This window comes from Fistularia commersonii, chromosome 1, assembly GCF_037954325.1.
Source record: "Fistularia commersonii isolate RoL2024-O1a breed Wild chromosome 1, RoL_Fcom_v1.0, whole genome shotgun sequence".
Taxonomy (NCBI): domain Eukaryota; kingdom Metazoa; phylum Chordata; class Actinopteri; order Syngnathiformes; family Fistulariidae; genus Fistularia; species Fistularia commersonii.
The window spans coordinates 10,279,054-10,305,119 of record NC_141284.1 but is presented as its reverse complement, the minus strand read 5'-3'; the positions used below and the strand labels follow the sequence as shown (position 1 = coordinate 10,305,119).

The 26,066-nt window shown below is 41.6% G+C and overlaps 2 protein-coding genes across 2 annotated transcripts; both read left to right on the top strand.

Moving 5' to 3' along the window:
• The first annotated feature begins 606 nt into the window (after positions 1-606).
• Positions 607-1,389, top strand: olig4 (oligodendrocyte transcription factor 4). The gene has a single exon (XM_086168525.1). The coding sequence runs from the start codon at positions 607-609 to the stop codon at positions 1,387-1,389; it is 783 nt and encodes a 260-aa protein (XP_086024651.1).
• A 7,821-nt stretch (positions 1,390-9,210) lies between these two features.
• bsdc1 (BSD domain containing 1) lies at positions 9,211-25,447 on the top strand. The gene is made up of 11 exons (XM_086147139.1): positions 9,211-9,331; positions 9,908-9,962; positions 20,185-20,301; positions 20,423-20,590; positions 20,868-20,922; positions 21,761-21,876; positions 21,980-22,048; positions 23,007-23,109; positions 23,205-23,690; positions 23,879-23,982; positions 24,060-25,447. The coding sequence occupies exons 1-11, from the start codon at positions 9,321-9,323 to the stop codon at positions 24,087-24,089; spliced, it is 1,314 nt and encodes a 437-aa protein (XP_086003265.1). The 5' UTR covers positions 9,211-9,320; the 3' UTR covers positions 24,090-25,447.
• The last annotated feature ends 619 nt before the right edge of the window (positions 25,448-26,066 follow it).

Below are 26,066 nucleotides of genomic sequence, written 5' to 3'. Positions count from 1 at the left end.
AAAAGCAAAACGTTTTGAAAATAATTTCAGTTCTTTGAATTACTTGAATATGAAATATCCCTAATCAATGTCCAAAGACCAAAGTCTAATCAAATTTTCAATTACATATACCAATGTGCACATTCTGTCTGTCTTTAATTAATGTTTTGACTGTTTTGTTAACTTTCGCCCGTCTACCCTGCTACTTTACAAAACATGAGGACACACCGCTGTTTTTGGTTAATGTGTAGGAGTTCATATGGGTGGAGTAGTTAAATGTAGGAGTGGAAAGGAGCAATGGGGACCGCAGGATGGATCTGTGAGGGGGGTGATAATGTGTCCTCTCTGCAATTGGCTGGGGGTCTAAATGTCTCATTATGCAGCTTATTGTTTCTTTGTTGGGGTGGTGCTATAAATACACCCCGGTGGGCCCCGAGGGTAACAGTTTAGGCTGACCTCACTCCAGTGGACAAACAGATCGTTAGATTGAACTGGACACCCTCTGACTGAAGTAAGACTTTGTAAGGCATCTGTAAAATTTATCTTCTCAGCTCTAATCAACAGCTTAACTATAGTTTTGAACCATTTTTTCGCTCTCTCCTGCACTTTCCTGTCCTGCAAACCTAGATGGATTCAGATGATGGGTCGACCTGCAGCCGTTCATCATCCCCAGACCTGGCGGTGGATGACTCAGCTGGGATTTTCTTCTCCAACAAGATGTTCCAGACATACTGCAAAGAAACCCAAGTAGGCAGCAAGGCAAGCCACAGCCATACAGTGCATTGCAGGGTAGGGAGTAAAGCCAAAAACAGATCTCAGTTGAGCAAGGAAGAGATGCAAGATCTGAGACTCAAAGTCAACAGTCGGGAAAGGAAAAGAATGCATGATCTGAATCTAGCAATGGATGGGCTTAGAGAAGTCATGCCCTATGCTCATGGCCCATCTGTTCGTAAGCTGTCAAAAATCTCCACCTTATTGCTTGCCCGCAACTACATTCTAATGCTATCTAGCTCTTTGGAGGAGATGAAGAAGTTGGTGGGGGATGTATATGGAGCCAGTGCTTCGGTCCAGAGCCGCACCACCACCCACCCAACAATTACTTCTGCAGCAACATCTACCCACTTTCCACTGCATCCTCTGGCCCAGTCCCTACGGTCACTGGTGGGCAGCACTTCATCTACTCTACAACATCACTCTTCTTCTCCAGCTATAGCTGCAACCCCTACCCCTCATTCATCCCAATCTGCCAGCTTCTTAGGTTTTCATGCACCTGTCCAGCCCCTTCTGAAGGACCCACTCCACCTTACTAGTTCCTACAGGCACTTTCCTGGCATGCTGTGTCCCTGCTCTCTCTGCCAGCCTTTGCCAACCACGGCATCCACATTGCATAGTTTGTCAATGAACAATTGAGCAGGACTCACTTAAATCTGAGCTGTGCAGTTTGGATCAACCAAAAGAACACACAGCTAAAAAATGATACAGCTAAACTGACGACTGTTATTGCAGCCTGTGCAAAATGTACATATCTATTAATGATTCTGTCGCTATTTTGATGGTCTGTTCTGCATTCAGCATTTTGCCAGAATAGCATGTACTGTCATTGACCTTGTGCTTTCTAATGTGCAGAATTTCTATTCTTCTAAATTAAATTTTTTTATGGAAATTACTGTTGTTTTCTGACTTATATATTTCATTTTCTAATCAAAATGTTAACCAAACATGTTTTCTATGATGCTTCAGGTTGGTTTGAGAGTTCTGTAAAAATACAAAAATTTAGCAAAGAGTGTCACTGCTTGAAATCAGTTGAGGAGAAACCGACCTATGATGATAAAAGGGGCCAGACAATATTCAAACTGAATGTGGTGCTCTTGTGCCAGAGCACCATCCATCTTTATCTTAACTGGGTGTAGGACGAAAAAGGACGATCCAGAAATGAGAGTGGTGCATTCATTTTGTTTTACGTAGCCATAATTACACGATTTGTTGCCCCCCTCTAAGTAAATGGATACAGGCATGCAGAGAAAAACAACTACATTCAAAGCAGAGACCACAATGTGTTCAGTCAGGTGGTTGCTTTTTGATCCAGGGTTTTTCACATGAATCTTCAACAAACTCAAATTCAAATTTAGGATCAAACTTGATTGTATCTTTGTTTAAAACTGGAACTCACAAATGATTTATCAACTAAAATCCAAACACATTTGATTGAATCAAACATGATTTGGTTCAAAAACACAATGACAGGCCTCCATTTAGCAACAAACCAGGCATGAAAAATACATTTTGTCCTGTTACTACTGACAGATGAGTTGGAGATCAGGGGAGAAATTAAGAGATGTAAGTCATTCTCACTCTCCTCCCTCTTCATCAGGGCCCTGAATGGGTTTGAATAACAGCCATGGATGGGACACAAAGACTGGAAGAGTAAAAGCCCTCATGCCTGAGACACAGACCCCTACCATTCAATCTGCATTTCATCATAGTAACAAGCGCTGTCAGGCCAAAAGGCCTGACACTCTCACTCACCACAAAAGCGGTTAGCTCTAATATATGAGGCTATTGACACTGTAAAGAGCCCCTGTCAGTACTGGGGGATTGTCAGCTGTGGGATGTCTCAGTGGGGGGAGGCAGCTGCCAGCCAAACCAAGCAGTGCAGCTTCTGTCGTGGGGGCTGCTGCTGCATCGTCACCTGGTCCCCACTACTTTGACACGGAGACCCTGAGTCCTCCCACAAGGGCCCCCTTTATCTGGGCACAGGTGGAAATGGGATGCAAAAAACATTGTGGAGATTAGTGGGAATCAGCCTCCCTTTGGTCTAGGTAGATAATTAGAGACAGTGATTTGTGCAAGGCTGGGGTTTGATGATCAGCACCAGATGGCATTAACCCGAGATATAGCATCACCATTCTGGGTTAAGTGTGTGTATGTGTATGTGTTTGCGCTCGCGCATGTGTGTGTGTGTGTGTGTGTTTGTGGTGGTGTTGAGGTAATAGATATGCTTCTTAAATTATACACTATGGGTAGGTTCTCTGTGTGCCATTATGGTCAGCTGCTGCTGTCATCATTATGCTCCTTAGCTTATGCTAACCAGCTGGGACAACTTAGGCTTCAGCCAGTATGTTGTGAACAATGAGCTGCAGAGAATTAAATACAAGAAAAATACAGAAAAAAATATTTTAGTAGTCTGTATGTAATGTGATTCATAGTTAAAGGTAAGTTTTCAGTATATTCAAACAGGCAGTAATAATCAACGGTAACAGTAAATGAAGCAAGATGGCGCAACAGTTTCTTAAAAGAAAGCTGTTCCTGAAATGAGAATTCAAAGAAGACTAATGTTAGAGAGTAACTCTAATTCATGCTTGTCTAAGTTAAAGCCTGTAAAGAGGAGACTGAGGTTATCATAAGAAATAACACAGACAAGCGACTATTCTTTTGTGCTCTGCAGAGGGGGAGACTCAGCGCGCTCTTTGGAGGCGAGATCCAGAGAATCCCACTGAGTTCCTTCTTGCTTGGCTTTTTAATGTGTGAGTGTGTTTATTTACATAATAACTTTCATTGGATAATACAGCTCATGCATAGTCATACAGGAGTGAGGTCAGCTCAGGCTGCACCTGCACATAGTTTTTTTAACAGTTCCTTTGTGCTTTGTGATGTGTTCCAAGGATGATATGCTCAGGGAAGACAGGTTCCTAGTTCAAGGACGACTGTACTGTGCTTCAGAAATAAAATAATGATCAGGGAGGATATGTTCCTGTTCACGGACGGCTGTACTCAAAGAAAGAAAACATGTCTGGTTGTCATCGTGTGAGTAATTGAAATAACATAGTTATAAATATAGTGAGAAAACTCTAACAACTAACCTAACACAAATCATCAGCTTAAACTTCTTCTCCTTTAAGCTTTTCCCTTCGGGGACCGCCACAGCGAATCAACCTTCTCCATCTAACCCTATTCTCTGTATCCTCCTCTCTCACACCAACTACCCTCATATCCTCTCTCACAACATAAATCTTCTCTTTGGTCTTCCTTCAGATCCTCGGCCTAGCAGGTCCAATTCCAGCATCTGTTTATCAATATAATCATGATCCCTCCTCAGTCCATGACCCAACCATCTCAGTCTGGCTTTTCTGACCTTCTCTCCAAAAAATCCAACATGTGTTGTTCCTCTGATAGACTCATTCCTGATCGATCCATCATGGTCGCTCCAAAGTGAACCTTAGCATCTTCATCTCTGCGAACTCTGGCTTTGCCTCCTGTCTGTTCGTCATTGTAACTGTTTCTAGGCCATACAACATCCCTGGTCTCACCACTGTCTTGTACACCTTTCCAATCATTCAGGCTGATAGTCTTCTGTCACATAGTACCCCTGACACTTTTCATGTGGCAACTAACTTTTATTCCTCTCCTGTCCAGGATTTATCTCCACCTCTCTAGATTTTTCTAGACTCTCTAGAGCTCTCTGCCAGTCCAAACTTCCTCATAAAATGCCAGAGTTCCTCTCCTGGCACCCTATCATATGCTTTTTCTAGGTCTACAAAAACACAATGCAGCTCCCTCTGCCTTCTATGTACTTCTCTATTAGTATTTCCAAAAGCAACAAATACTGCATTTGTAGTACTCTTTCTAGGCATGAAGCCATACCGCTGTTCACAAATGCTGAATTCTGTTCTCAGTCTAGTTTCCACTACTCTTTTCCATGACTTCATCCTATGGCTCATCAACTTTATCCCTCTATAGTTGCCACAATTCTGCACCCCCCCCCCCTTATTCTTAAAAATGGGCACCATTACACTTCATCTCCATTCTTCAGCAGTCTTCTAACTCTCTAAGATCCTGTTGAATAATTTAGTTAGAAACTCTACTGCTGCCTCTCCTAGACACTTCCACACCTCCACCTTTGTTTCGCCTTTGCTACTTCTGTCTTTGCCTTACATTGTATCTCCCTGTACTCCTGTCAGTTCTCTTCAGTCCTCTCAGCAACCCATTTCTTCTCTGCTAACCACGTTCTCTGTATATACTCCTGCACTTCCTCATTCAAACCACCAAGTCTCCTTATCTACTTTCCTTCCAGATGACACACCAAGAACTCTCCTACCTGTCTTCCTGATAACACTAGCTGTTGTTGTCCAGTCTTCTGGAAGCTCTCCCTGACCACCCAGAGCCTTTCTCAGCTCCTCTCTGAGAACCTCCTCCCTCTTCAGCTTCCACCACTTTGTCCTCTGCGCTCCCTTTGTCCTCTTCATCTTCCTTGTCACCAGAGTCATCCTACAAACCACCATCCTATGCTGTCTGGCTACACTCTCACCTACAACTACTTTGCAGTCACTGATCTCTTTCAGGTTACCTTGTCTATACAAGATGTAGTCTACCTGCATGCTCCTACCTCCGCTCTTATAAGTTACCCTATGTTACTGTCTTTTCTGGAAAAAGATGTTCAAGACAGCCATTTCCATCCTTTTTGCAAAATCTATCACCATCTGTCCCTCTGTGTTCCTATCCTGTATACCAAATCTGCCCATCACTTCTTCTTCCCCTCTATTGCCTTCACCAACATGTCCATTGAAGTCTGCACCAATTACCACTCTCTCATCTCTGGGATATGCTGCAGTACTTATCTAACTCATTCCAGAACTTCAAACTTCTCTTCAAATTCACATCCCACCTGGGGGGCATAGCCACTAACCAGTGACGTGCAGTGAGGTTCATGCCTGGTGAGGCACTGACGTCATCAGTCAGATTTACAAACATATGAAACCTCCGGAGTAGCTTATTCACCATTTTATTGGCAGCAGTTAATGTGTTTTGTTTCAAATATCATATCAGCATTCTTTACATTTACAAACAGTAGCATAGAAAAAAAGCACACAAAAAAACGTTATTATCTCTTACTTTTACTTATAAATGAAGTCCATGCGCCGCTGAGTGGTGCTGAGTGGTTTTCTTTTACCTTAGCATTGAGGATGCTGAAGTTGAGTCTTTGCTGTTCATTCAAAGGCAAATCTATCCTGGGCATCCCGAATGTTTTTGACGCGATTTGACTTCGAATGTGAGTGGCCGACCGCTCATGTTTGATCGTCAGAAGTTGAGAAAAGAATGCAGGAAAAGCAGAAAAGGCGCTTTCTTACTGGACATCCACACAGCCAGCCTTTTCATGTCAAGCACACCGTTTGAAAAGACCGAGTCTTCCGTCTCGTAACTTGAAGCAAATCCGTTAGCGCCGGCGCCGGTCTTCCCTTACTTATTTTCTCCTGCTTCGACTGAAAGTCCAGTTTAGAAAATTCTTTCAGTTTAGCTATATAATCCTCCATTTTGGACATAAAGCCAAGCAAGAGGAAAAAATTACTGGGTAGCTGCACGTCACTTGCTAACTGTTTACAGTACCTTGCTATTGCAAATTCTATTATTCTTTAGCCGAGTAGTAAAAAGGATCCCTGGGATCACCGGTGCCCCCTACCATGAGGCCCTGTCACTGCGTGCCTCACTTAGTGTGTCTTCGCTGCCGGATTACTCAGCACGAGAAACACGTTAGAGTTGTTGATGAAAAAAATTACACACATCAACCAAAGTATAGAAATTTAGTTCATATATTAGTGCTTGAAGTGTTTGAATTTGTTATAGTGACATTCACAGAGATAGCAATACGGTCTCAGCCACATAGCATGGCAGCGCACTTATTGCGCAATCCATAGTGGGCGTCACCGCACGGCTCTTCTTCATATTTAAACACTAAATGTGATTTTTTTTCAGCAATTTTGAATAAAAGCGACTAAAAATGGTGAAGTTAGGTTGAAAATAACTTTATAGTACAAATCACTGCTTTAATAGAACAATTCAAATTATTTTTTCATTTTACTTTTTTTCTTTCCATGATGCCAGGTGAGGCCCGGCCTCACCTGCCTCTACTGACTGCACGTTACTGCCACTAACAACATTGAGCATTATACCTTCAATTTTCAATTTCAGACTCATAAGTCTATCTGACATTCTTCTCACGGCATTATATTAGATATCAAAGTCAAAGTCAATTTTATTGCCAGTACTGCCATATGTTTCACAAGGGTAGAAGAGGTGATTATTGTAGACCACAAAGTAGCAAAAATTAGTAAAAGTGAAGTGAGGAAGGCAATGAAGAGGAGGAAGAGTGGAAAAGCAGTTGGTCCTGATGATATACCTGTGGAGGTGTGGAAGTGTCTAGGAGAGGCAGCGGTAGATTTTCTGACTAGATTATTCAACAGGATCTTAGAGAGTGAGAAGATGCCTGAAGAATGGAGACAAAGTGTGATGGTGCCTATTTTTAAGAATAAAGGGGATGTGCAGAATTGTGGCAACTACAGAGGGATAAAGTTGATGAGCCATACAATGAAGTTATGGGAAAGAGTAGTGGAAACTAGACTGAGAGCAGAAGTCAGCATTTGTGAACAGCAGTATGGCTTCATGCCTAGGAAGAGTACTACAGATGCAGTATTTGCATTGAGAATGCTAATAGAAAAGTACAGAGAAGGCCAGAGGGAGTTGCATTGCGTTTTTGTAGACCTAGAAAAAGCATATGACAGGGTGCCAAGAGAGGAGCTCTGGTATTGTATGAGGAAGTCTGGAGTGGCAGAGAAGTATGTTAGACTGGTGCAGGACATGTATGCTAGCTGTGAGACACTGGTACGGTGTGCTGTAGGGGTAACAGATAAGTTCAAGGTGGAGGTGGGACTCCATCAGGGCTCAGCTCTGAGCCCTTTCTTGTTCGCAATGGTGATGGATAGGCTGACAGATGAGGTTAGACAGGAATCCCCATGGACCATGATGTTTGCGGATGACATTGTGATCTGTAGTGAGAGCAGACAACAGGTAGAGGAAAATCTAGAGAGGTGGAGGTATGCTCTGGAAAGGAGAGGAATGAAAGTTAGTCGCAGCAAGACAGAATATATGTGTGTGAATGAGAGGAACTCGGGTGGAGCGGTGAGGCTACAGGGAGTGGAGATCAAGAAGCTGGAGGATTTCAGGTACTTAGGGTCAACAGTCCAGAGCAACGGAGAGTGCGGAAAAGAGGTGAAGAGACGGGTCCAAGCAGGTTGGAATGGGTGGAGAAAAGTGTCAGGGGTACTATGTGATAGAAGACTATCGGCCAGAATAAAAGGAAAGGTGTACAAGACAGTGGTGAGACCAGCAATGATGTATGGACGAGAAACTGTTACAATGACCAAAAGACAGCAGGCAGAACTAGAGGTTGCAGAGATGAAGATGTTGAGGTTCTCTTTGGGAGTGACCAGGATGGATAGGATCAGGAATGAGTCTATCAGAGGGACGGCACATGTACGATGTTTTGGAGAGAAGGTCAGAGAAGCCAGACTGAGATGGTTGGTCATGTACAGAGAAGAGATAGTGAATATATTGGTCGACGGATGCTGGAATTGGAGATGCTAGGCAAGAGGTCTCGAGGAAGACCAAAGAGAAGATTTATGGATGTAGTGAGAGAGGATATGAAGGTAGTTGGTGTGAGAGAGGAAGATACAGAGAATAGGGTTAGATGGAGAAAGTTGACTCGCTGTGGCGACCCCTAACGGGAAAAGCCGAAAGAAGAAGAAGAAGAAGACTGCCATATCTTTCACACATACAGAGGATTGAAATTACGTTTCTGTAGGACTCAAAGTGCAGTAATTAAAAAAATTATAATTATCAAAGGCATCAAGTTATTACAAAGAGAACAAGGTTATGAGAAAGTCCTAAAAATAGACAAAGGAAGTAGTACAAAAAAGACTTTGCAAATGTTTTAAAACAAATATTCCATTCTCTGCACCTGCCTCGCTATTCAACAATGGAGTTCTCTAACACAGAACCACGAGAAACTCCAAACAGTCATCATCTTCACTCGCAAAGGATTCTGGGGTTCCGCAGGCCAGTCTCCCTGCCCCACGCTGCAAATCTAATGTAACAATTATCTCCATATTTAGTTTTTATATTTTGGTATCTCTTTTTTTTTTGGCATTTCGGCTAAATAAATACAACTGTTTATGATCGACTCAAACATAACTATCTACATGACAGGTCTCTCAAGAGCACACCTGCTTTACGAATTGGCCTTCGCGAATATCTAAGTTAACCATACGACGTCTTCGTCGTCTACTTTGGTCTTCTGGAGCTTCCGTAGCCCCGGCATTCATATGTAAATATTGTCCTTTTTCTAAAATATAAATGTTGTTATCATATGTAGGTGAGCGTTTCCTATCAACCGACTGGATACAAACATCTGCACTGAGAGCAAAATTCACGCACATTTTAATCACGTGTGTGCTTTTTCAGAGAGACAGGGGTGAAAGTTCAGTAAATAGTGATGATGTCATCGGGCGAAGATGGCTGAAGGGTGAGCGTGAACTCGCAAATTACTTCGCGTTTTAATACTTACAGTATAAAATAGCCCTGTCTTGGTAAAACTGCTAGATTATGCAGTTGTAATAGTGCTAGCCCCTTATTGAATTTAGTGTTAGTGCTCCGCTCCGAGTGCCGTGCTGCCCAACCTCAAAAGCAGTTGAGGAAGCGCATTTGTTTACCATTAAATAGTCCAGGAAGCGTTAGATGAGTCTTGCTAGCTCTGGAGTTAGTTTTCACCGCACAATTTCAAAGAACTGACTAGATTTGGGCTTTACTTTAGGTATAGCATCCTCGCTCAACATTAAAACTTTGTACGTACTAAAAAGGCCCTGAAACATTCTGACGTTAGCGAAGTCGTTGAACATTAGCTCACCAGGGAGAGCGTAAAATCGCTACATGAGCTATCAAGGTACTTTGGGAATAACAAGCAGCAACACAACATTCAAGAGTTCCTAAATTGGAGATCTGTTACGTCAAATTATTTCTTGGCCAAAGTCAATCCATATTATTGTGTTGGTTTTTTTTTTGCACGTGAAAAATGCTAACTTTTTCATGTCTGTAACTGCAGAGAGAGCTGGTGGGGAGGCTGGCTTCAGCAAAGCTTCCAGACTGTCAAAGACAAGGTAAAGCATGCCACAATTCATGCAATAAATCTTTTACAGACGCTATTGTATCTCCAGTTTTTACAGTAGTTTGACCACTACACTTGATCTCACATTATACATCGGCTACAAGGAAATGTATGAAGGATTATTTCATTTTTACATTGAGGCATTAATGCAACGGTCAAATTCACAGTACTGCTGAGGCATTAAAAACTCTTGTCAGCATCAGTGACCTTAAGATTTCTGTTTGCAAAATTGATGTAAGCTGATGATCGGTGTCGTTCTGTGGCTGCATGCTAAGACAGAAACCCTGTGCTCATAAAGGGATGGACATAGTCATAAACATTATTCAGCATGGTTGTGATGTTTTTAATATTGTACAATAGTTATTAAGGGGCCCAGTGTGTTCCTAGAAAATATGTCTAGTACCATCATACCACCAGTCTTAAAATCTGATCCTAAACAGGATAGATCCATGCGTGCCTATTTTATGCATAAAACTGTGCTCTGCCATTTGAAGGTTGCAAAAGAAACCAGGATTTTGCCAGAGCAGGCACTGGTTTCTATTCTTTCAATGCACTTTTTGAGTCTGTGCAAGTTGAAGTTGGCTGTTATTTGACACACAGTAGAGACATTCTGTAGGTACTATTGGGTAAAAATGCATTTAGTCAGCCACCAATTGTGCAAGTTCTTCCATTTAAAAATATGATAGAGTCCTGTCATTTTCATCATAGGTACAACTATGAGATACAGAATGCAAAAAAAATTTCAGAAAATCACATCTGATTTTTAAAGAATTTATTTGCAAATTATGGTTGAAAATAAGTCTTTGGTCACCCACTAACAAGCAAGATTTCTGGCTCTCTGAGACCTGTAACTTCTTTTGTAAGAGCCGCCTTAGTTGTCCATACGTTACCTGTATTAATGGCACCTGTTTGAACTGGTTATCAGAATAAAAGACACCTGTTCACAACCTCAAACAGTCACACTCCAAACTCCACTATGGCCTAGACCAAAGAGCTGTCAAAAAACACCAGAAACAAAACCGTAGACCTGCACCAGCCTGGTAAGACTGAATCTGCAATAGGTAAACAGCTTGGTGTGAAAAATCAAATGTGGGTGCAATTATTAGAAAAAGGAAGACATACAAGCCCACTGATAATCTCCCTCAATCTGGGGCTTCATGCAAGATCCCAATAATCACAAGAATGGTGAGCAAAAATCCCAGAACCACATGGGGGAACCTTCTGAATGACCTGCAGAGAGCTGGGACCAAAGTAACAAAGGCTATCATCAGTAACACACAACGCCGCCAGGGAGTCAAATCCTGCAGTGTCAGACGTGTGCCCCTGCTTAAGCCAGTATATGTCCAGGCCCCTCTGAAGTTTGCTAGAGAGCATTTGGATGATCCAGAAGAGGATTGGGGGAATGCCCTATGGTCAGATGAAACCAAAATAGAACTATTGGTAAAACTCGTCGTGTTTGGAAGAGAAAGATTGCTGAGTTGCATCCGAATAGAACCACACCAACTGAGAAGCATGGTGGTGGAAACACATGCTTTGGGGCTGTTTTTCTGCCAAGGGACCTGGACGACTGATCCGTGTAAAGGAAAGAAGAACCGGGCCATGTATCATGAGACTTTGAGTGAAAACCTCCTTCCATCAGCAAGGGCACTGAAGATGAATCGTGGCTGGGTCTTTCAGTATAATAATGAGCCTGAACAAACCGCCCGAGGTGAAGTGGCTTCGTAAGAAGCATTTCAAGGTCCTGGAGTGGCCTAGCCAGTGTCCAGGTCTTAAACCCACAGGAGATCTTTGGAGGGAGTTGGAAGTCTGTGTTGCCCAGTAACAACCCCAAAACATCACTGCTCAAGAGATCTGCATAGATGCATGGACCAAGATACTGGCGACACTGTGTGAAAAACTTGTGAAGACTTATAGATAATGTTTGACCTCTGTCATTGCCAACAAAGGATATATGACAAAGTATTGAGATTAAGTTTTGCTATTGACCAAATACTTTTTTTTCCACCATAACATGTAAATAAATTCTTTAAAAATCAGATAATGTGATTTTCTGGATTTTTTTTTCCCATTGAAGTTGAAGTGTACGTATGATTAAAATTACAGGCCTCTGTCATCCCTTAAACAATTGGTAGCTGACTAAATACTTTTTTTTGCCCCAACTGTATCTTGTCCCATGTGCTGTCTACATACCTGAACCAGTGGTGGTGTTCACCTAAAAGAAGCGAGGGCCTTACTCTCAAGACCCGTATCCCCCATAATAGCAAACTTATACATGGAAAATTCTTGTCTTGGCAACTGGACTTGAATTCTTGTACCTGAAGACCTTATACCCCTCATCCAAGATACTTCTTCAGTTCTAATGACCTGAGGGGAGTTTCCAAATATAATTGCCAGGGTTTTGGGCTGGTCCAGGTTATGGTGGCTTGTTACATAAATGTAAGACTTGATTGGCAGAAACTAGGTTTAAGGGGGTTATTATACTAATGGGGTGTGGGCTGTTGGGACAACAAGCAACTTTTCTGGAATTAGCTGGACAGGAATGTGAAAAGGTAAAGCTAAACAAAAGAGTGAAACCTGTTGGATCACATGAATGCAGGATCATGTGGATATTACCAGGGGCTGGTTCTGGTGGTGAATCTTTCCTGGTTGTTTGGAGGGTGTAGATGGGCATGGTCTTTGTGTTCAATTCTGTCTTGGTATTGATCCTAGTATGGTTTTAGTATGGCCTGTTATCCCAGTATGGCATTAAACATTTGTGAAAAGGTTATATCTGCCCCCCTTCCCCCCAGATCCAGAGATTTTCTTGGACCATGCGTTTGTACAGAGGTTTTTTGGCTTCTCTAATGTAGATGACATCCCAATTCTCAGTGCAAGTGACAGCATATGCTACATTCTCTATCTTATGGTGTCTTCTGGAGCACAGACTAGCCTATTTTCGGTCTTCTATGTTTTTTAGCCTAGTTTTCTAGATTATTTTTTTCAATATATTGTGGGGAGAACAAGTATTTTGATACACTGCTGATTTTTCTGCTTTGCCCACCCACAAAGCATGGAGAGATCTGTTAATTTTATCATAGGTACTCTTCCCCTTTCAGCTTTCTGCTTCAGGGTTTTCCACCGTGAAGTAAACTTCTCTATCTAACCCTATTCCCTGTATCCTCTCTCACACCAACTACCTTCATATTCCCTCTCACTGCGTCCATAAATCCTCTCCTTGGTCTTCCCTGAGACCTCCTGCCTTGCAGCTCCAATGCGGGCATCCGTCTACCAATATATTCACTATCCCTCCTCTGTACATGACCGATCCATCTCAGTCTGGCTTCTCTGACCTTCTCTCCAAAACATCTAACATGTAATGTTCGTCTGATAGACTCATTCCTGATCCAATCCATCATAGTTGCTCCCAAAGAGAAACTTAGCATCTTCATCTCTGTGACCTCTAGCTTTGCCTCCTGTCTGTTCGTCATTGTAACTGCTTTTAGGCCATACAGCATCGCTGCTCTCACCACTGCCCTGTACACCTTTTTCCTGGTCTTCTATCGCATAGTACCCCTGACACTTTTCTCCACCCATTCCAAGCTGCCTGAACCCGTCTCTTCACCTCTTTTCCACACTCTCAGCTGCCCTGGACGTGTTGACCCCAAGTACCTGAAATCCTCCAACTTCCTGATCTCCACTCCCTGGAGCCTCACTGTTCCACCCAGGTTCCTCTTGTTCACACTCATATACTTTGTTTTGGTGTGATTAGTCTTCATTCCTCTCCTTTCCAGAGCATACCTCCACCTCTAGATTTTCCTCAACGTGGTCTCTGCTCTCACTACAGATTCCAATGTCATCTGCAAACATCATGGTCCATGGAGATTCCTGTCTAACCTCATCTGTCAGCCTTTCCATCACCACTGCAAAAAAGAAGGGGCTCAGAGCTGATCCCTGATGGAGTCCCACCTCCACATTGAAGTTCTCTGTGACCCCTATAGCACACCGCACCATTCTCATAGCTAGCACACATGTCCTGCACCAGTCTAAAAACCTCTGCCACTCCAGATTTCCTCATACAAATACCTCTCTTGGCACCCTGTCATATGCTTTTTCTAGGTCTACAAAAGCACAATGCAGCTCCCTCTGGCCTTCTCTGTACTTTTCTATTAGCATTCTCAAAGCAAACACTGCATCTGTGGTACTCTACCTAGGCATGAAGCCATACTGCTGTTCACAAATGCTGACTTCTGCTCTCAGTCTAGTTTCAACTACTCTTTCCCATAACTTCATTGTATGGCCCATCAACTTTATCCCTCTATAGTTGCCGCAATTCTGCACAACCCCCTTATTATTAAAAATCGGCACCATCACACTTCATCTCCATTCTTCAGGCATCTTCTCACTTTCTAAGATCTTGCTGAATAATCGAGTCAGAAACTCTACTGCTGCCTCTCCTAGGCACTTCCACACCTCCACAGGTATATCATCAGGACCCACTGCTTTTCCACTCTTCATCCTCTTCAATGCCTCCCTCACTTCACTTTTACTAATCTCAGCTGCTTTGAGGTCTACAATAGTCACCTCTTCTAGCCTTGCCTCCCTTTAATTTTCCATATTCATCAGCTCTTCAAAGTACTCTTTCCATCTTCCCATCACTCTTCTAGCATCTGTAAATACATTTCCCTCTCTATCCTTAATCACCCGGACCTTCTTTACATCCTTTCCATTTTTATCTCTCTGTTTCGCCTATCTTTATAGCCCATGTTCTCCTTCCTTACTGTCCAGCCAAGTATACAATTCATCATATGGCCTTTGTTTTGCCTTTGATACCTCTACCTTTAAATCACACTGTATCTACCTGTTTCTCCCGTCTGTTGTCTTCAGTCCCCTCAGTGTCCCACTTCTTTGCCAACCGCTTCCTCTGTATATACTCCTGCACTTCCTCATCCCGCCACCAAGTCTCCTTATCTACTTTCCTTCCAGATGATGCACCAAGTACTCTCCTACCTATTTCCCTGATAACATTAGCGGTAGTTGTCCAGTTGTCTGGAAGCTCTCCCTGACTGCCCAGGGCTGTCCCTGACTGCGCTTATATAAGTTACTCTATGTTACTGTCTTTTCTGGAAAAAAGTGTTCACTACAGCAATTTCCATCCTTTTTGCAAAGTCTACCACCATCTGTCCCTCTGTGTTCCTATCCTGTATACCAAAGCTGCCCATCACCTCTTCATCCCATCTGTATTCAGAACCAACATGCTCATTGAAGTCAGCACCAATTACTACTCTAATCTCTGAGGATATTCTGCAGCACTTCATCTAATTCATTCCAGTACTTCTCCTTCTCCCCAAACTCACATCCCACCTGCGGGGCATAGCCATCTAACAACACTGAGCATCACACCTTCAATTTCCAGTTTCAGACTCATAAGTCGATCTAAATTCTTTTCACCTCCAGAACATTCCCAACAAACTCCTTCAAGATAACTCCTATTCCATTTCTCTTCCTGTCAGTACCATGATAGTACAATTTAAAGCCTGCTCCTAAGCCTCTAGCCGCACTGCCTTTCCACTTGGTCTCCTGGACACACAGTATTTTCCACCCTCCTTGGAAATATGTGATTACCCTCCCCCCCTGCATCATGTCGACCAACTCTCAACCTTTTCCTGGCATAGTCCCGACATTCAAAGTCCCTACTCTCAGTCCTAGACTCTTGCCTTTCCTCTTCTCTCTCTGCTTCCGAACATGCCTTCCACCTCTCCTTCTTTGACCTACAATAGCCCAGTTTCCATTGGCACCCTGTAGGTCATCGATACCAATGGCGGTCATTGTTAACCTGGGCCTCTACTGATCCGGTATGATCGGAATGTTTGGTTTGATTTGCATGTTTGGTTTTTGGCAAATTTTTTACACCGGGTGCCCTTCCTGACGCAACTCTCTCCATTTATCCGGGCTTGGGACCAGCTTAAGGAGACACTCCAGGCTCGGGGAGATACCGGTACGTGGTGCCCTGAGGCTGCATTTACTCTCCAATTGTGAGTGACGGACTTTAAAACAAAAGTCCAGAAAATCTCATTGTATGATTTTTGAATAATTAACTTGTATTTTATTGCAAGAAGTGCAGCTCTCATAGACCCTTTTAGTTATTTTTTATGAAGCCCTCCAGTCCTCCACTCATTACTTGTATTAACCGCAACAGTTTGAACTTGTTACCTGTATAAAACACACCTGTCAATACACTCAATCAAACTCCAACCTCTCCACAATGTCCAATACCATAGAGCTGTGTACGGACATTAGGGTTAAAATTGCAGACCTGCACAAGGCTGGGATGGGCTATCGGACAATAGTCAAGCAGCTTGGTGAGAAGGCAACATTTGTCTGCACAGTTATTTGAAAATGGAAGAAGTTTAAGATGACGGTCAATCGCCCTCGATCTCGGGCTCCATGCAAGATCTCACCTTGCGGGGCATCCATGATCATGAGGAAGATGAGGGATCAGCCCAGAACTACATTGCTTGACATGGTCAATGACCCGAAGAGAGTTGGGACCACAATCTCAAAGAAAACCATTAGTAACACACAACGCCGTCATGGATTAGAATCCTGCAGTGCAATCCTGCAATCCTGCAATCCTTCCCCTGCTCAAGCCAACACATGTCTAGGCCTGTTTCCATTTGACAATGACCATCTGGATGATCCAGAGGAGGAATGGAAGAAGGTCATGTGGTCTGATGAGACAATATAGAGGTTTTTCATTTAAAGTCCATTTGCTGTGTTTGGAGGAAGAAGAGGGATGAGTACAACCCCAAGAACACCATCCCAACCGTGATGTCTAGAGGTGGAAACATCATTCTTTGGGGATGCTTTTCTGCAAAGGGGACAGGACGACTGTCCCGTATTGAAGGGAGGATGGATGGGGCCATGTATCGCAAGATCTTGGCCAACAACCCCTTCCCTCAGTAAGGGAGCCTTGAAGGTTGTGGCTGGGTCTGCCAGCATGACACTGACCCAAAACACACAGCCATGGTACACTAAGGCGTGGCTCCTTAGGAAGCACCTGAAGGTCCTGGAGTGGCCTAGCCAGTCTCCAGACCTGAATCCAACAGAAAATCCTTGGAGGGAGCCGAAAGCCCATATTGCCCAGCAACTGACCTGAAACTTGATGGATCTGGAGAAGATTTGTATGGAGAAGTGAGCCAAAATCCCTGCTGCAGTGTGTGTAAACCTGGTCAAATATTATGTTCTGTTTTTCTGATGTATCAAATACTTATGTCATGAAATACAATGCTAATTAATTACTTAAAAATCATACAATGTGATTCTGGATTTTTGTTTTAGATTCCGTCGCTTGAAGAATACCTATGATTAAAAATTACAGACCCCTTCATGCTTTGTAAGTGGGAACAGCTGAAAAATCAACAGCGTATCTTAACACTTGTTTTCCCCATTGTATCCTCCTTTAAACCTTCCTCATCTCGGGCGTCTTCCCTTTGACCTCACCTCCTGCTGCAGTAAACATTCTCAGGCAGTCTAACAATCAGCTTACCAAAACAAAGAATTTGTTAGCTGCCAGAGGTAATGCAACTAGTGTTATCAGCTCAACCCTTATACTATGGAATATGCAGCAATCTTCTGGTCCCATCTACCCTGCTATCCTGCCTGGATCTCCGGTACCCACCCGGATCTCTGGTATTGCTCCACCGTAAGATGCTGAGCGAACATTAGATCCAGGGAACGGCTGTCCCAGCTGTTCCACCATTCTAACAATGCTGTGGTTCAAGACCTCCTGGAAAAGATTCTGCGCACCCCACACCAGGATTCCTTAAACTTCCCACTCCCCATGAACCCTCCCCTCAACAAATAAAGGACCTGATGGGGAAAGAAAAAGGGCGGCATCAGAGCCTGACTCAAATGAGAGGGAGGTAAACACAGCGCGCTCCCCTTGGTCATATTAGCCATTGTGCGTTTTCTCCGTGGGAAGAAGGACGAACTCCAGCCCAATGTGAACCACATGCATGCATACAGAAATACCTCCATCCTTGATTTCACAGAATCTTGGCTAACCAGTAAGGACAATAATGATAATAATTTACTACACACAGACGGTTTCAGTCATCCCCTAAGGCTAGACTGAGACGCTGTTAGCATGGGCATTGACATAAATATTGAGCTCCTAGTGGTCTCCTTGTGCCCCTTGTCTCCCCTTAGAGAATTCACACAACTTTTCCCGATCCTGATTTATATCCACCCCAAAGCCAATGCAGACTCAGCCTCAGAGCTGAGAAGAAGGAGGTAAATAAGGAGGTCAAATAAGCCATAAGCAAACCTTTGCACAAGGGGACCTCTGTTCAGCTAGGCAGGGGATCAAAATATGGTCTTAGTGAACACTGTTTCCCCCAGTCACCCATTCAGATTCCAGGGAGTAACCCAACATTACTCCCCAATGACCTCAACTCCTTCACCTGCTTTGAGAGTGACAACAGATCCAGGATAGAGACCTTAGTACTAATTCTAGCACCAAGATAATTGTAGATCTCATAAAAGAAATACTTTCAAGAATTATTTTTGGTATGGCACAGAATTTTTCTTACAGACCTCCAGTGTGGCCATAGAGGTTCCAGGATGTCACCTAGTTTTGCTTCACTACATGTGGGATGGTTTGAGCACCATGTTGTCTTTAATCAGGGGAATCCATTCAGACCCGATATAAATCACTGGAGGAGGTATCTGGACGATATTTACTTCATCTGGATGGGTCCCCTTACACTACTCGAAGGCTTTCAAATATTTTTTAATTCTGAGGACCTAAGGACCAACATCTGCAATTTACAATATAGTCAGACACCAAACAGATGCATTTTTTGGACGTCATGGTCAATAAGGAAATGGATGGTCTAAGAACAGATCCACACCACATACCCACCAACAGAAACTCTTCTGTATGGTGAATCCTACCATCTGACACACCTAAAAAAAAGAACCTCCCCATCTTCCAAATCTATAGAGGGGGCGATCGAAACTCTAAATCTTTCTGTAATGGTAGTTATTCTAGATCAAAGTCTCCATTCAAGGATATAATAAGGACTTTGAAATAAAACCTTGTTTATAGGTATGTCTGCATGTTTGTCCATTTATGTTTGTCCGCACCATATTATTAAGCCCTTAAATCTAGATTTTTTTCCCCGTCTGTGTCTCGGGTTAGTTCTCGAAAGGTAGTGAAGATAATGTTATAATATTAAAATGTTAAAAGGACATTATATATCCCACAAGAGGCGCAAAAAAAAGGAGGGAATGAATCACATGATCATTCGCTTGTCTTAAAAAATAGTGCCACAGTAACATATTTGTTAACATATATCTCCGGTAAGCAACTGAGGAATAGCCTATTTCTTGCTTGAAACGTTATGCATGGGAGAACAAGTGTTTGGTGTTATATGTAAAAAAAAAAAAAGTCATCTTTTCTTTTCTGAACATTTTTTTGGTGTGCAGATTTTTTCAAAACTCTTCTACATTGTACGGCACCATGGTTGTATCCGGGTCCAGCCTGGTCTACGTGACCTAACTAGCAAAGTCCTGTGAATTCTGGATATGGAGTGTAGTGTTGCCAACCAAAGTTGGCAAAATATTTTGTCACATGTTTGGGAATGCTGTATGTGACAGAGTTGATGCTTCTGAAAATGGGTCTGAGAGGAGCTCCCTCCTTGTGAATCTTTGGGCATCAGTAAATGCAAGGCATGGTTTCTCCTGAGTGCAGTTGATAATGAAGTGGTTTGTCTATGGCCGCATCCTTTTCTAGCTGCTGTCGACAGCTGGCCATTTTTTTCTTGTATGCTTTGGTCGGGTTCTGTTTCAGGGTTTCATACATTGTCATATCCTGAGGAGATTGTCTAAGTGAAGAAATTCAAGTCCAGTTGCCATGACAAGAAGATTTTGTTAGGAATTCAGCACGATCTGGATGACTGACAACCTTCACAGACACATTACCAATGATCAATTTTCAGTATTACAGACATTCGTGTTTACAATTTAAAATGACCCTCCAAAACTGCTTGAACGTTGTTAGTAGGATACGGGTACATAAGGCCTCATTAAACATTTTGTAATGTTGCAGTTCAGTTGCAGTTCAGTTAAACTGTGATTCTATCATAGGTTTGCACCATTCATTTGCACCATAATTTCTTAAACTTAACAACTTAAAATCTGAGCTCATGTTAATTGCACTCTCTCCTTTGCAGTCATCTGAAGCCCTAGAATTTCTAAAGCGAGATCTGACGGAGTTCTCTACTGTAGTGCAGCATGACACTGCGTGCTCAATTGTGGCTACAGCCGCTGCTGTCAAAAACAAGCTTGCAGTAAGATGCACCAGTCATTTAAGTAATTCCAAGAGACTGTCAGTTTTGTTTGTGAGACTGCAATGTTTTTCTCCCAACACAAAAAATATCTCCTTTACATTCAAACTTTTAATGTTACCAGGTGGAAGGCTCATCACAGACCACAGAAAAGATGAAGAAGAGCCTATCTAGTTTCTTAGGAGTGATAACAGACACACTTGCTCCTCCACCTGATAAAACCATCGACTGTGATGTCATCACATTGGTGGCAACACCAGCTGGAACTACAGAAGTCTATGATAGTTCTAAGGTGAGATTTTTGTCCTTGTAATTTTTCCTATCAGAAACTACATTTTGCAATGCTTTATTTGATAGGACAAAACTTGTAGATATGAAAAATCTTGATTCTCATTTTTCCTGTGTGTAGTGAATGGAAAAGTTTTTTTAATCTTGTAACAAAGTGAATTATGTTTGAGGTAGGACAGATGAAGTTTTCTTACATGTTGATGTAATTGCTACCGACCTGTGGAAATCAGCACATGATCTGGATGCGGTAACAAAACTAGCTTAGCATTTTTTCCCTGCAGGCACGACTCTACAGTCTACAAGCTGACCCTGCCACCTACTGCAATGAACCTGATGGTAAGAAAATAAAAAGTCTGACAGCTGGCAATGCAATGACAGGTTTCTTGATTTCTCTAAAGATTGTCTTTCCATACTTATAACCTTTATAAGACAAGAAATAAGGTTACCCCACCTCAGCACCTGCATTGGATTGGGATTGTTCTTTTGTATTAACCTAAGTGACAATTAAAAGCTGCAATAACCTCAAGGACAGTTATTCCTTGCCGCTGTTGCCAAGTGATTACGTTAGGGGGAATGTTTGTTTTCTGAAAATCATTATAAAGATCGTTGTCTGAACCTGCTTGAAATGTAAAGTATCAAGACACATAAACATAATAAAGTCAAGTAAAATTTGACTTGACTTGATTTAATGCTTAGATAAATTCAATTCACTTTAGTTCAATTTAAAACCTTAATTTTTCCCCTGGAGAAATTGTGAGGCAAGTAGAGCAGGTGGTACAAGGTAGAACAGCAAAAAGTACACTTGTAACAAAAAAAGAGAGAAAAAGGTAGTGCTACATAATGTAAACAAGTATTTGCAGTAAACAAGTCATTGCATTAATGTACAATGTACAACTACAGTGTGCAAAGGTATAGGGTAACTGAAAACAATTTAAATATATTTGAAGGTGCGAATTGAGCACTGAGTAGGGGAGTGTGGGTGTTGCATAGTTGGGTGGGTTGTCAGATGTAATTCTATGTATTAGTATTATTTTGATGTGTTGTGATGACAGAAGAAGTTATTACAGAGGTGTGAAATAATATATATGCAACATAGGTTTAAAATGTGTGTGGTAATTCATGAATGCCACACTCTTCATTACATTTCTGCAGTTAAAACAGTCAATTCTTTTAGGTCCCCCAGAGCAGTTTGACCACTGGCTCTCCAGCTTCAGTTTGGAGAAGAAGAAAGGAGAAATCTCAGAGCTTTTGGTCACCAGTCCTTCTATACGATCCCTATACACTAAAATGGTACGTGTCAAATTCTCTAATCTTACGGCTATTATGCACCACATTCAGTTCTATTTTGATCTGATGATGCAGATAAGGGCAGCCTTATGTATATTTTGATTAGGTCCCAGCAGCTGTAGCTCATTCTGAATTTTGGCAGCGGTATTTCTACAAAGTCTTCCAGTTGGACCAGGTAAACCTCACTCTTGTTCAAGTTCCACTTCCAAATGTTGAGGTCTTATTATTTTCCGTTTCTTTGACTTTGGTGCCATCTGCTGAATTACTTTGGAGCTTCCTCTGGCATTTAGCCTCATACCCACAAACCCATTGTTTTCAAAAATAAAAGTAACAATTCTTTGTTCCAATAGTAAACAAAAACTGCTTTGTTTGGCTATTATAGCACACTGGATATGACTCAAACACTGTATAAAATATACTTAATGATGATAAACTGATAATTACGAGGATTGCCAACTGCACTGCCTGAAACATGACTTTTTACATGAAATTGCCACATGAATGATACAATGTAAAATATAATGGTACATATTATTACCTTTTACTCTGCTGGTAGATCACTCGATAATGTTCAGTAATTTATCACTAAGAATAAGAATAAGAACAACTTTATTAATCCCGAAGGAAATTGCAGTTTTTTTTTTTTTAAGAATAAGAACAACTTTATTAACTAGAGGTGATCAATGTGTTCGGGACACATTTATCCTCTGAATGTATATAACTCGTAAAGTACGAATTTAAAAAAACAAACTAATGTATGAATCATCAATTAGAACAGAAACGGCTATAGTCAGATTTTAGCTAAACAAGAACCGTGGGATTGGTTGCTGAACAAAATACCTTAAGAGGTGATAATAGTGACAAGCCATGGATACTCAACAGTGAAAAATTCTATGCCATTGACCCGTGAGAATAAAGAATAGATAAACAATACTGGAAAAAAAAATGTAACGGGATCAGCAACCACATGGCTCTTTTTCACACTGCTGTTACTGCTTAGTTTGGATTTCAGTACTGGCTTTGTGAATTTTGGCCTATGATAAATTTGCCTTTTTTGCCAGCCTATAACTGAGCTACTACGGGGCCACAACTTATTGTAAAAAGTGAAAACACTGTTTTGATTGTATTTTGAGGTGGAGGCAAGGAGAGTATTATTGAAGATGCGGGCAGAACAGACTCCCCACACAGAGACGCTGGACTGGGAGGAGGAAGAGAAGAAGGAGGAGGAGGAGGAGGGTATGAGTACGGTTGCAAATGTGAAATGTTATGAAATGCGTTTTATTGAAATAAGTAACGCTGCATCTTATTTTGTTTCGTGTGATTACTATCAGATGATTTCCTTGGCACTACATCATCATCTCAACTCAACTTTAAACCGAGAATGGACATCAACTCCCCACCACCGCCTGCAATCTCAGCAATTCCCTTTGGAACGACACAGCTGAGCCCTGTTCTGTCTTTAAGCGAGGATCTTGATGCCACCCTAACGATTAGCAGTGACAGCGTCAGTCTACCAACACAGGTAGAAGTGCAGCCAAACCCTTGTACCACTGAACTGGGAAGCAACCTGACAGAGACCAGTTTTGAAGGTGTTGCAGACAGGACAAATGAAGAGCAGAAGCCTGGACAGAGTGTGTCACCTTCTGGGGCGCAAGTTGAGGGGATACCCCAGCCAGATATTGCTGTTGATGAAGTAACAAAAAGGCCACCAGCCTCTAAACTGGAGACAGCAAAGGATGGGGGAGGCCAGGATTTGAGAGTGTTTGAGCTAAACTCTGATAGTGGGAAGTCTACACCCTCTAACAATGGCAAGAAAGGTGCAGTAACCTGATTCAATTGACCAAGAAATACTCATGATTTCAGTTTCAAACAACACGAGTCTTAAAATTGTATTCGTTTTGTGACATAGTTATTCGTTTTTTGTGAAATTGGCTTTAAATGTTTGAAATACTCAAGGTGACTGAACGTTCCACACGGTGTTTTGTTTTATTTTTCTTTTCACCAGGTTCTAGTACTGATGTGAGTGAGGACTGGGAGAAGGACTTTGACCTGGACATGACTGAAGAAGAAGTGCAACTTGCACTCTCTAAAATTGAATCCTCTGGAGAGGTCAGTTTTATATATTAATGGTTAATTTATTCATGAGGGAGAAATTGCTTTACTCTGTGTTTTTCTTTTCTTATCAGCTGGATGAAGACTGGGAGAACTGGGACTAAGAGCCACAGCAACAGTAGCTCTATCTTGCCATCAAAGATAGTTATCTGCAAATGAACCATAGTTAACGTATTTAACTCTTTGTCCACACTGTCACCATGTCATTTTAGATGGTCCTATGGTTTGGTAAGCCTGTTGGAATGAGAAATGAGAAGAATGTGGCAAGAATTTGGTTCTTCTTTGAGCTGTCAGGTTAGTTCGGAGAGGCTACTATCAAAGTCAAGGCTCAGGACATGGTTATTTCCTGAGGAACTTGTGGCCTCGACTTAATCTGACACTAGTTCTACATAGGGGTTGTAAGTATTCTGGTCAAAAGGATAGGATCAGAATGAGAAATGTCTTTCTGCATTGAGAGTGATGCCATGTCACTTTTTTATGCAATTAGATCATTATTTTGCAAGTTTATTTCAAGTTGGATTAACGCTTCACACTAGGCTGAAAGATTCCTGCTAAATGCTGCTTCATGCCACTCCAATTTCTGAATGAAATACTTTGCAAAAAATTTTATGTTGATGAAAATATATTGCTGTAGTTCTAGGTGTACCCAACTTTCTTTCTCATCTTTATTTAAGTGAACTATTATTTTAGTAATTTTTTGGCCTTGATTGCAAAATGCTATTCACTTTGGGTTCACCCCCAACTTATAGACTTGTTTTCATTACTTAATCTGTCTGAACTATAACTGTTTCATTTCTGCCCCCTCACTTGTTTCTTATACCGTGTAATCACAATAAATGAACCCGTTGCAGACTACATGCAAATTTTAACTGTATCACTTCAATGTGCGTTTTTCATGTGCTGGATTTTGTTAATTGCCAGTCATCTTTTGCTAAACTAAATTTTTAAACTGCTACCGGCACCTGTAAGAACATATTGTTAGACTTGAAATGGGTGTTTACTTTTCATGGAATTCACTTGTCAAGGTGAAAGTTACAAATTTGCAGTTTCTTTCTTGACCCGTTTGGAAAAAGTAGCTTTGCGGGTAATACGGAACATAGAGGAGGAATGTAAATGAGCATGCCTGATGCTTGAATTATTTCCATTTTCTTTAATTCAATCAAATAACTGTAATATTTATACTGAAATATATTTGAAATAGCATAATGCCAATATTTTTTGCTGATGATTGCAATTAATATGGGTTTTTTTTTTGTCTTTGTATAGCTTGGCTGTCCTTCGGGGTTGTTGTACTCTGACAATATGCTGCATATATAGAATTCTCAACTGTGTTTCCCCCCTATTTCATAATTTCAGTGACACTATTCTCTAAATGTCATAATTTTTCCCCCTTCCTTCATGAAGTCAATTCTTTCCTTATATTTTCAAAGGAACTTAAGGGTCATTAAAGAATCATGGCTAATAGGCTTAATTTCTTGCACCCCCCCAAAAAAATCACTTTGCAGTTCTTCTGGAAAGAAATCTCCTGCCTTTGAAATGAATAATGGTATGTTTGACATTGTCAATGTAAATGTGAGGGACAAGCAAGAACACCCCCTGTGCCATGAACTCTTTCTTCATGGAATCTCCTCCGGTTTTTAATTACTTATTCAAACAGTTAAAAGCAAATCACATGCTTCGCCTCAAACAACTACTTTGCTTAATTTTTATTTTTAATGTGGGATTTGTGAGGGCTTAGTGTTCACTCCAAATTAATAGTATTTTCTACGTCGTGTCATGAGTGTCGCTTTGCTTTTTTGTCATTATACATTCTGGTCCTTTATGCATCAGTTGTTTGGTTTTAATTACGAGATAAAAACGGTACTTCAAAAACCATTGGATTTCTTCAAACACTTTCCAGCTATAAGGTTGTAAACAAACCAGCTTTTTAAATCTTGAGTTTTATATGCAGAGCTGAGTGCTTGTTGTGCTTTTTATATTACTCTTAACGCCTACAGTTTACAGTCTACAGTAATCAAACTGAACATGCAGTAGTGTGTGACAAAAACACTTAGGTTAAACATTTACATGTTACATGATAT

Bases quoted from the DNA above. Each gene is read 5' to 3' on its own strand.
- bsdc1 (XM_086147139.1), top strand. The intron at 20,302-20,422 runs GTAAGATGCACC...TAATGTTACCAG, and splicing joins CTGTCAAAAACAAGCTTGCA to GTGGAAGGCTCATCACAGAC. The intron at 23,110-23,204 runs GTATGAGTACGG...GATTACTATCAG, and splicing joins GAAGGAGGAGGAGGAGGAGG to ATGATTTCCTTGGCACTACA.
- olig4 (XM_086168525.1), top strand. From the start codon at position 607: ATGGATTCAGATGATGGGTCGACCTGCAGCCGTTCATCATCCCCAGAC.